General features: G+C 43.7%; 1 protein-coding gene across 1 annotated transcript in view; it reads left to right on the top strand.

The window, feature by feature from the left end:
* The window catches only part of LOC102568094 (aryl hydrocarbon receptor), a 94,328-nt gene that overhangs the window by 43,089 nt on the left and 39,136 nt on the right, over positions 1-12,103 (top strand). The window contains exon 3 of the mRNA XM_006261671.4: positions 1,492-1,607. Coding sequence (XP_006261733.4) covers positions 1,492-1,607 — 116 coding nt within the window. The remainder of the gene's footprint in view (positions 1-1,491; positions 1,608-12,103) is intronic.

Here is a 12,103-nt window from a genome sequence, read left to right as displayed (position 1 = left end):
ATGTATCCACACCACTTTTCTTAATTAGTAAAATCTCTGTACTGTGAATTAAATCTATTGTGTTTCTGTATTCTGAAACAGGAAGCATAGTTTTATATGACATCTTTCATGCTCAAGAGGTCACATTTCTACATGTTGTAATTTGGCCTAGTTCTGTTGATCTCAGTGGAGTTGCACCAATTTATATCTCTTGAGGGGATTTCCTTTTCAGGTATTGCAGTATACAAAAATTTAAAAAAAAAGGATCTTCACTGCTAAGGAGTGAGTTAGTATATGGACCACAGAAGCAATTTTGCATTCAGAAAGAGTTCACATACAGCTTTGTACATGGGAGCCTGTTTTATAGTGATGAATTGCTGCCTTGGCTTTCGGCTCATCCTCTAATCGTTTCAAGGGTCCTGTGCATCATGTACACAAACTAGCACCAGAGCTGGGCAGGGAGCCTCAATTAAGCACTTCAGCCAGAGGAGAAATGTTTCTAAATTTATAAACTCACTGAAAATCAAAAGTAAACTTTACAAGGATTGACTCTAAGGTTAACTGTTAGATGGGCTATGCAGTAATTACTGCTTTGACATTTATCTTTAGTAACAGTCTGTGGTTCTCACCACCGTTTGCTTGTGGCTTTGTTAGAAAATTCTTGGGGCCTTGTCAGTTGTTACACCTCGGGCATGTTAGCTGGCCTTAAAATGCTATCGTGCAAGGCTTTGGGCAGTAAAATGCATGCAGAGTGCCATTATAGTGTAGCAGTTAGGACTTTTTCCAGTGGGGAGCATCTCCAGTGCATACTACCTATCACATATAAAGCTAGTGTCCAACTGCTCCACAAGGGTAATAACTTTGGTGTGTTGTGAAGGGCTAGGACTAACAGCTTTTAGTCAGTCTCAGCCCCTGCAGCACACCTGAATCTTCAACAGCTCTGGCACTTACAAAGTCTTTTTAGGTCATAGTAAGCATTACTGTGAGACTGCTCAAAAATGTCTACCTCCTAGTAATGCAAACTGTGATCTACATCAGGGGTAGGAGACCCCCAGCATAGGTGCCAGAGCATGGCATGCATAGGCATTTTGCTTGGCATTCACGCCTTGGGGTGGATGGTGGGCCATGGCTGCACTGCCACAACAAGGATCAGGCCCCTTGCGGCTCCCCTGCCATCTGCCCCGGCACACCAACATCTTACAAGTCGAGGTTGCAGGGGTTTTTGGCACTATGCCCAAAAATGTTCCTGGCCTCTGATCTATATGAAACACATCCTAAGCGTGACATGTTACAAGGCCCACACTTAGAAAAAAGGAGCAGGTTGGGGAAATACATGCTTTTAACATTAATAGTCCAGGAAGCAGCTGGCAAGCCACGCGGGCATCTTTGATGGAGCAGAGTCTCAGCAAAGTTCTGAATGAATTCTTCTCGGTAAAAGAATTTGACATTCACAGCAGTGATTCTGTAAACATTATTTCAGCACTAAAGTCCCTTTACTTTGCTTCATTGCAGTTGCCCTGAAGAATCACAGCTCCAAAGGGGAAACTGAAAGGAATGGAGGCCACGACAACGGGCGGACTCTGGGACTGGCTGACGGAATCGTGCCAGAGGGTGAACTTCTATTACAGGTTAATGCTTCAGGCATCCTCTCTCTCTCTTGTCAAGTCTGTCTGCAGGGCTTTTTAAAGAGCCTTTCTCCTCCTCTCCTTTTTTGACTCCTGTGGGTGCAGTCCACCAGTAGGCCTCTCCATTGTCAATTGAAGAGCAGTTGGTTAAATGTATGACTGCTGGAAGAAAGGACCATCAGTAAGCTCTTATTTAATGTTTCATGTTTTAATGTAGTAAACAGATGGGACTTGATTTATTTTTTTCACTGCCTTATACCCTCTTTGAATCCTTACAGTGAGCCTCTGCTGCCTTGCTCCTTGCATAACTGGCCTTTTGTTGACCATTCAGGATCCAGTTCTCCTAGGTTTTGAGATCGGTATAAAAATGCTGTTGATTGCGGTAGAAATCGAACTGGAACTTTGCAAGCTAGCTGATATATATACGTACACGTTTGGGATTAGGGAGGAATTATTCTGTCAGGTCAGACTGTGGGGCTTTGCTGTCATCTTCTTAGGATCATCAGAGCTATTAGCCGAATAAATTGTCAGTCAATTCAGTGGCAGGATGGTGGTGATGCCCTTGTCTTCTCTGTTTCCTACCTATGTAGGATGTTTTTAGTTTTGTTTAACTCCTTGTGGAAACAGATGTAAATGAGTGGCGTGTTCAGACCCATAGAGATGCTACCTTGATGCAAATAATAATAGGAAGAAGAAATCTCGTCTCACTTTAGTACAGACACCTTGAACTAATATAACAAATATTAATTGGTTTATATAATAAATAATATTAATATTAGCTCTACATATATAAAGTACTGGCCAAAGTTTTTTCTGTTCCAATTCCGACAAAATTCACTCCTGATTCTTTTTTAAATACATATCATAATTTCTCCTTTAACATATTGGTAATAACTCCCTGCCTGAGTGCAGGGGGGCTGGACCCAATGACCTGTAAGGTCCCTTCCAGCCCCTAACAACTATGAAATTCTATGCTGAAGAAAGCTAAAAAAAAAAAAATGTGCAAGCAAAATCACTCTCTGTCTCTCTCTATGGAAGGTGAGGGAATTCTGTTTGCTGTTCATTACTGCAGGCATTTATGCTAGTTCCTATATCTCTGACAAAAATTTAAATAGAAAATTTAAAAATTCTGTGTTTTTAAACACCATTCACTTTGGAGAAGTATCAGAAGGAAACATGACTGAGACTGCTGGCCTATTAAGTTGTTAGAATAAAACTTACTTTTCTGGTGTGATCAAATGTACTGAATTCAGAATTCTCCTTGGATGTCTCTGAGCCATGCCTTCCATGCTCTGGTTAATAGAAAAATCTCACTTCTGTTGTGAGGTGTTCCTGTTGCAGTGAGATCACGTGAAGTGAAAAGAGCCTTTTTCCCTACCTCGAATGGTATCTCTCTTTGGTACTGAGACACATGTCAAAAATAAACTTAACTGTATCATCTAGATCACTAGATGAGAGGGGCTTGTATCTGAGATCACATAGACATTTTTTTGATAATATGCCCTTTGATGTACATGATAGTTTATTGTAGAAAGCTGCTGCTTTAGTTTTTGTCCTTATTCAGTTATTGGTACGTGTAGGTATTATTCTGGTTCAAGAGCTAAGGAGATGGATACTAGACATCTTTGAATAAGTTAGTCAGCCAAAACCAAAATTTAGGATGCTTTTTCTTTTTTTTTTTTCTTTTTAAGCACATAGTGATAGACTTGTAGCTTTTGGTTCTTTTATTAAATGTTTACCTGCGCCTTTGCCCACAAGCTTAATAGCAGAAATGCTCTCAGGAAATTGATTTTTCTCATTAATTGCACTTACTCTACACAGTGAAAGGACACTTGCTTAATTAAGGTATCAGCCTGGCAATTGGGAGGTCGGGGTTCAATTTCTGACTCTCTTCATAATGGATACAGATAGTGCATCCAGACCACCTTAACTCTGCCCTACAGTGATCCCAGGAGTCAATCCACAAAAAGGGAAAGTCTTTAGAAAGCAAACTCACCTAATTTGTGGTAATAAGAAGTAAAAAGCCTTCATCATATAGTTAATGGGTGGTATCACCAAGGTAAAGAAAAAAGTTTTAGGTCATCTACTTGTACAGTTTTACACAATGCGTTTGAATGATTTTTTGACTAACTTCTAATTTTCCTAATGCATCCACAGTAAATTAGCATCTCAGTATCTTTGAAATAAAAACACTTTATTTTTAAGCTTTATTTTAAATGATTATGCAACATATCATAGGTTTAAAAATTCAAACACCCCTTTTTTGAAAGGGTTAAAAGGTTCAAGTTTGTTTAAGAACTTAGGGCATCTATACATGCGTTCCAAGGTGGACTCTAATTAAAGCACCTGCAGTATCATGTGTATTCAGCATCCCATGCTTCAAAATGGCAGTGGGAGTGATTTTAACTAAAGATCATTCGATGAGCTTTAGTAAAGTGCCCCCACCGCTGATTACACATGATGTGGAGGCTGCTGGAGCATGCTAATTAGCACACTCCAGCAGACTTGATTAATCGAATCTGCTCTAACACATGCTAATTAGCATGCATTGGAGCAGAGGTCCGTCACATATATAGGTGCTCATAGGCATTGGCTTCCTACTGAAGTGAAAGGAACTTGGACACCAGAGCCACCTAAGTGCTTTTGAGAATACAATCAACTCCTGTATGCATGTTGGATAAGAACATTATTTGCTTAAGTGCCAATGTTTTCCTTTTGCTTACAGTGTAAAAAAACACTGGTTAAGAGCATAACTTACTTAATTTCAGAGCATCTTTTGGCCCTATTGCCAGCTTTACAATTTGATTGTATTTCAGTTAACTGCATAATAATTAGCATGAGAAATGATGGATTGGGAGCAGCTGTCAAATGGATTTTGTAGAAGCCTTGAAATGGGCCTATTTAAGGGCTGCCATTAGAAGCCTTAAAAATGGTGAGAAGTAATCTGTTCCAAGACTGCTAATACCATGTCAGTGAAAATTGTTGAGTTGGATTATTCTATATTTAATGACCATTTCAAGTGCATATCACTTTTTTCAATCCCAAGTACACTATCTCTTAATGGCCAGATTTTTACACATATTTAGGAACCTGAAGATAGACATTTAATGGAATTTGCAAAAGAGCATGAGGACCAGATTTTTAGGGGTCTTCAGATGTCTAATTTGTATTGTTTTTAGTAGGTTTTAGGATTTGGAAAAGTGGGACTGGAAGCAATCTCATGAGTATATCTAGTCCAGCTCTGTGGTGAAGGCAATATTATCCCTGACTAAACTAACCCAGCCAGGTGTGTAACTTGTTTTTGAAAATTTCCAGTGATAGATTCCACAACTTATTTAGGTAGCCTATTCCAGTACTTGATCATGCTCAGAAACAGGAGTTTAATTAGCTTTTAAAACATAGCTTCATGTCTCATGTATATCATTGTGGACTAGATGTCCTTCTGAGGTCCCTTCCAACCCTAATTTTCTATGATTTTCTCTTATTTTTCCCCACTTACTCCCTGATATCAAAACCTGTAGCCCTTTAAGTATTAGCAAAGTCTAAATATAAACCAGTAGGACTGTGTGAAGCTTTGGTCCCTGATTTGATTCAGTGGAGATTCGGCCCGATTCGGTGGCCGAATCTCCAAATCTGAATCGAATCAGAGAACTCTTTAATTTCACTGAGTCAAATCGCAACCCTCTGAATCAATTCAGAGAAATTTGTGGATTTGGACATAGACACAGCTTTAAATGTTTTTTCTACATACCTCTAGGTAGCAGGTGGGTCATGAATCCTATGATGGTGGGGTGCATGGGGGGCTCCCAATGTGCTTGGCAGCAGACCCGTAAGTGGACTAAAAGCATGTCCGGTCCACTTTCTAGAACGCTGGGGAGTGTGCTGTTCCTCCCACACCCCTGGCTCGCTGACTGGTGCCTCCTGGGTCTGGGGGGAGGGCACCTGGGGTCCCCCCGCGGCTGATCACCAAGCTAGGGATGTACTTCTGGTCCACTTCCAGGTTTGCCACTGAGCACGTGGAAGGCCCCCCTGCACTCCTGTGGGATGCTTCATGTGCCCCAGCATTGCAGTGATCACAAGCCATGCCTGCTACCTCAAGTTATGTAGAAAAAACTTTTCAAGCTGTGTCTATGTCCGAATGTCTGATTCACCGAATCAGCATTGAATCTTCAGATTTTGATTTGGCTGAATCAAATCAGGGAAGGTGATCTGCATCAATGAATTGAATCACTGTCCCTGATTTGGGCTGAATCTGAATCAAATAGGGCCCCCTTCGCAAACCCCTACAAACCAGGCTCCATTCCCATTTTCATCAAAGCCACATTAAACACTATTCTGATAATATAAAAGAAACATGAAGTTGGGGTAAATGAAGTGGGCTATAAAGCCATTTTTACATTGCCAGAGTAATGCAAAGAGCCTTTTTTATACGTGAGAATCAGGCTCATGCTGTCTGTAAAGTCAAACAGTATGAGCCAGATTGTCATTTATGGTAAATCCTTTTTTCAGTAGAGTCAGAGTGTTACTGTGCTTATTTGTTAAAATTCACAAATGATATCTTGCTGTGTAGTACAGAACATGTTTGGGTACTATCTTGTTTAGTAAAAAAAATAAAGATAAAATTTACTGCTTATTCAGTGTAGTTAAGAAAAGACAAACGAAACAATGAAAAATGTGCTCATTGTTATCATGGTATAGAAACGCTTCCACCAGTAAGCTGCTCTAAGGGTTAAAGGTAGCGCATTCAGTGGCACTAATTAACCTCTGCAGTAGATTCCCACACACTGAGATCTGCTCAGTAAATAGAGAGACCATTTGTGTGTGAAATAGAAGGAAGAGAGAAAAAAAAATACAGACCTGGACAATGGAAGGAGAATTGGCAGCAACAATAGCTAAACTTGGCTACGAATGCACAGCAGACTCTAATTACTTCAGACATTGCTTTCCCCAGTTCACTAATGTATAGACATTCTAGGGCTGGACATCCAGGTTCTGAATCGCTGTCAGTGGCTAAAGTTACAGAACTGATTTTATACAGCTAAAGCAGCAGACAGCAACATTTCTGAGCCATGTACAGAAGGAGTAGTCTTGGTTTTAAAAGATTTCTGCTTTAAGTACAGGGCTGAATCAGATTTGGTGTAACGATAGCTAGACATCTATTGCTACTGTATAGATTTGCTGATTCCTGTGCAGCATCCAGATACTGAGCACATAGCATCTGGCGTGCAAGACAGAATAATTGACTCTGGCTCTCTCTGTCTCCTGCCCATGGGTAGGGTGTTTGTTTGTTCACCAGTTTATAGCATTGATGCGAGTTGGATCATCCAGGACAAGGAAGGAGGAGCTTTATACTTAGTCCAGCCACAGTTTTCATCTCCAGTTGCAGATTGTTAAGCTGAACACGCTGGCATCATAATGAAGGAAGCACTGGGGAACTGCTGGCTGCTCCACTGCTTTCTGACCAAGATTTTTTTTCCCCCCCTGTGCCATCCCTCCCTACCAACATTTTTGAACTAGTGTGCCATTGTAGCCCAAAAGACATGAATTGGGAGGCAAGTGGATTTGCCTGAGCATGCCTCAGCAGGACCATGGACCTCCTGCAAGGAAAAATGGGGGCCTGCCAGGGCAGACTGGCAGGCAGGGCTTGAAGCCATTAAAGCCACTGCCACTTCTATAAAGTAAAACTTAAAAAATAAAGGAGAGAGAGAACAGATGAGAGAGCCAGAAGGAACAGAGCTTCAATGAAACCAGGCAGAGTTTCGGAACAGATGCATTTCCAGGTTGGAGCCCTGAAGACTACAGCATGGGGAAGGCTATTCTCCAGCACTGCAACTCCTTTTTCCTGCAGGTCCCCAAAAAACAGTTAGTGTTGGCCAAGAAGCTTTCCAGAACCCTGATCAGTAGATGAGGTCATTGTAATGACACAGAAGCTGGCAGAGAGATTCAGATCATGATTTAGACAATTCATAGAGGATATAGGTTGACTGCTGTCTGTTGAAGTACACCGAGAGGACCAGTAAAATCCTAAGGGTTAGGATGTTGTAGCTGCCTTGGTACCATGCATCTTTTGCCATTCTTCTATTTCACCTCCTGGAATCAAGGAACTGTTAAACCAGACCTGGCAACTCTTGATCTGTCATCCAATGGCTGTTGTTAATGCCTACTAATATATACTGAGTTTGCAGCAGAGAAATAGTATGCAGAAGGTCTTGTGCCTGGGGAAGCAATTCTTCTACCAACAGATACTCATTAGAAACATCACCTCCTTTCTGAACTGCACGCTTTTATTTAACACCAGGCTGTGCCACCCTGAAGGGAGAGGCAGCAAATGGATATCCTTAAAATAGAAAAAGGCCAAAATGGTGTATTGAGTAGATTTGAAATTAACTAACCATGAAGGAAAGGGGGATATAGCTATAAATATACAGCCCAGTCCAGGTACTGCTTGTGAATTCAGACATTTCCTTTTGTATTGATTTTGCTGTCTCTGAATTCTAGAAGAGGAAGAAAATCCTTTGAACCAGAAAGTCCATAAATTGTATAACATTAAAAATGCATCCAAAACTTTACATTGTGGGCTACATTAGCTAGTCTCTGCTGGGAGATTTTAGGGCTCTATATTCTGCACTGGTGAAGGATCTTAAGTGTTTATTTTATGAAAACAGAACATAGAGTTCATCATCCAGAGGGGTTCACTGTGTTTGGGTGGGGAATGTGCATGGATGAACACACATATGATACTACATGGTATTTATATTGTCTGGAGCTACATACTTAAAAGAGAAACTTATTCAGTGGAACATACTACAAGTGTGTGTGTGTGTGTGTGTGTGTGTGTGTGTGTGTGAGAGAGAGAGAGAGAAGCAATCAGGGATGAGTCGCAAAATAATGAAAATAATAGGAATGGTGATTTTTGTACTTCTGATTGTTCTTAGATTGAAGAGCAAAATTAAGGTATAGGTTCTTTCAGTGATATTTAAAAAATAATGTTTTCAACAGATAAGAAAATAGATCATGATAGTCAGAGTGGGATTAGGGCCTTATGAACATTCAAAAAAATGGAATGGAGCCCTGGGCTGCTCCACCAGCCTGAGTGCTATGGAGGGGCTGGCTGGGGCACTAGTGCTTTAGCTTGGAGCTAGCTGGCAGGCAGCCCCTGCACTGAAGCACCCTTATGCCCCAGCCAGCTTGGTCAGTGTCTACACGTGCGCTGCTATGCATGAAAAAACTCTGTAGCAGGATAGTATTTGTATTTACAAGTACTGACCTGCTGCAGAGTTTACTAGTTTTGTGCACCCTAATAGGGGTTCATGTGTAGACACCTGAGACGTTTACTGCTTAGTTAATTGGTCAACTGCACAGTAAATGTCTTGTGTAGATGCACCCACCAAGCTTTTCTAAGTTGGTTCTGTTTATAACCTTTTGGAGAAAACAGTAAAACAGCAACTGAGCATTTCCAAAACTCAGAGTAAAAAAGCTGACCCTCAGGAAATATTACATGGAGGAGATGCTTTCTGGCAGAGAATAACATTTTGGGAAATTGGCAAATGCTATGACTTCTCCTTCAGCTGAGATATAACTACTCCTGTTGTTAGAATGACATACCCCTCAGGTTCTGCTTGAGGGAATTTGGGGGAGATTTTCCTAAGGCACATGAGACTTACACTTCTAAATCCCTTAGATGCCTTGGAAAATATGATGCTTATATAGAAGCCTATCTCCATTTTCAGTGGGAGGAGCACTCTGCCAAATCTGATCGTGTAGGTTTCTCACTTGCAGTGATGAACTCTACTTGTCTCAAGAAGTCTATTGGTCAACAAGTTATGTTATGTTAAGGAAAGCTACGCGTCCCTGCAAGCCGATATTGGCGACCAGGGTGGACGGCTGGAGACCCTCTGGGTTAAAATCCGTGGGGAACACGGCACAGGGGACACAATGGTGGGAGTCTATTACAGACCTCCCACCCAAAGTCCTGAGCTAGACCAGGAGTTTGCCCAGGAACTGGCTGAGGCAGCTTGCTCCAGGACCATGGTTGTCATGGGTGACTTCAATTACCCGGACATCTCGTGGGAGGATCGCTCAGCAAAATCTGAGCGGTCGCAGAGCTTCCTCTCGTGCATGGATGACCTCTACCTGACTCAAGAAGTCTATGGGCCAACGAGAGGCAAAGCGCTGCTCGACCTGGTGCTGGCTACTGGGGAGGACCTAGTCGGCGACCTAGTGATCGATGGGAAGCTGGGTGACAGCGACCACGAGCTGATCACCTTCACCATCCGCCGAAAAGCTGGCAAGTCGGTCAGCAACGCGCAAGTCCTTGACTTCAGGAAAGCCGACTTTGACAAGCTCAGGAGGCTTGTCAGTGAGGCCCTAAGGGACTGTGACCGTAGGGAGAGGGGAGTTCAAGAAGAGTGGTTGCTCCTCAAGGGAGCGATCCTCAATGCACAAACTAAGTCTATTCCATCTCGGAGGAAAGGCAGCAAGAGGGCACAGCAGCCCCCCTGGCTCTCCAGGGACCTAGCAGACCTCCTGAGGCTAAAAAGAAAGGCCTACAAAGGATGGAGGATGGGAGTCACCTCTAAGGAGGATTATTCTGCACTGGTCCGGTCCTGTAGGGAGCAGACCAGGAAAGCCAAGGCTGCAACTGAACTCCAGCTAGCTTTGAGCATCAAGGACAATAAAAAGTCCTTTTTCAGATATGTGGGGAGCCGGAGGAAAAGCAGGGGCAACGTTGGACCCCTGCTGAACCAGATGGGGCAACTGACAACTGAAGCCCAGGAAAAAGCCAACCTATTAAATAGGTACTTTGCGTCGGTCTTTCATCAGCCCCATGGGACGCCTGTGCCTGCTACAGGGCCGGGAAGTCCGGGTGAGGGTGATCCCCTGCCCTCCATTAACGCTGACTTTGTGAAGGAACATCTTGAGAAGCTGGATACCTTCAAGTCAGCCAGCCCTGACAATCTTCACCCCAGGGTACTCAAGGAGCTGGCGAGCATCATAGCCCAGCCTCTAGCGCGGATCTTTGAAAGCTCTTGGCGCTCTGGTGTAGTGCCCAAAGACTGGAAGAAGGCCAACGTGGTGCCTATCTTCAAGAAAGGGAGGAAAGTGGATCCGGCTAACTATAGGCCCATCAGCCTGACTTCTATCCCGGGGAAGATCTTAGAAAAGTTTATTAAGGAGGCCATCCTTAATGGACTGGCCGACGCCAACATCTTAAGGGATAGCCAGCACGGGTTTGTTGCGGGTAGGTCTTGCTTGACCAATCTCATTTCCTTCTACGACCAGGTGACCTATCACCTGGACAAGGGAGATGAGATTGATGTCATATATCTTGACTTCAAAAAAGCCTTCGATCTGGTGTCCCATGATCGCCTCTTGATGAAACTGGCCAATTGTCGCCTTGGGTCCCCCACGATCCACTGGCTGGAAAATTGGCTCCGGGGTCGGACCCAGAGGGTAGTAATTGATGGAAGTCACTCATCATGGTGTCCTGTGACCAGTGGGGTCCCCCAGGGCTCTGTCCTTGGACCCATACTGTTCAACATCTTCATTAATGATGTGGACACTGGAGTCCAAAGCAGACTGGCCAAGTTCGCCGATGACACCAACCTTTGGGGCAAAGCATCCACACCAGAAGACAGGCGGATGATCCAGGCTGACCTGGACAGGCTCAGCAAGTGGGCGGATGAGAATCTGATGGTGTTCAACGCCAATAAATGCAAGGTTCTCCACCTTGGGGAAAAAAAACCCGCAGCATCCTTATCGGCTCGGCAGTGCTATGTTGGTTAGCACTATGGAAGAAAGAGACTTGGGGGTCATCATTGACCACAAGATGAACATGAGCCTGCAATGCGATGCTGCGGCTAGTAAAGCGACCAAAACGCTGGCTTGCATCCATAGATGCTTCTCAAGCAAATCCCGGGACGTCATTCTCCCCCTGTACTCGGCCTTAGTGAGGCCGCAGCTGGAGTACTGCGTCCAGTTTTGGGCTCCACAATTCAAAAAGGATGTGGAGAAGCTTGAGAGAGTCCAGAGAAGAGGCACGCGCATGATCAGAGGTCAGGGAAGCAGACCCTACGATGACAGGCTGAGAGCCCTGGGGCTCTTTAGCCTGGAAAAGCGCAGGCTCAGGGGTGATCTGATGGCCACCTACAAGTTTATCAGGGGTGACCACCAGTATCTAGGGGAACGTTTGTTCACCAGAGCGCCCCAAGGGATGACGAGGACGAATGGTCACAAACTACTACAAGATCGTTTCAGGCTGGACATAAGGAAGAATTTCTTTACTGTCCGAGCCCCCAAGGTCTGGAACAGCCTGCCACTGGAGGTTGTTCAAGCGCCTTCATTGAACACCTTCAAGATAAAACTGGATGCTTATCTTGCTGGGATCCTATGACCCCAGCTGACGTCCTGCCCTTTGGGCGGGGGGCTGGACTCGATGATCTTCCGAGGTCCCTTCCAGCCCTAATGTCTATGAAATCTATGAAGTGGTAAGGCACTCC

This window comes from Alligator mississippiensis, chromosome 4 (genome assembly GCF_030867095.1).
Source record: "Alligator mississippiensis isolate rAllMis1 chromosome 4, rAllMis1, whole genome shotgun sequence".
Classification (NCBI taxonomy): domain Eukaryota; kingdom Metazoa; phylum Chordata; order Crocodylia; family Alligatoridae; genus Alligator; species Alligator mississippiensis.
Note: the sequence above shows the minus strand (reverse complement) of the source record. Positions and strands in the feature narration are given on the sequence as shown.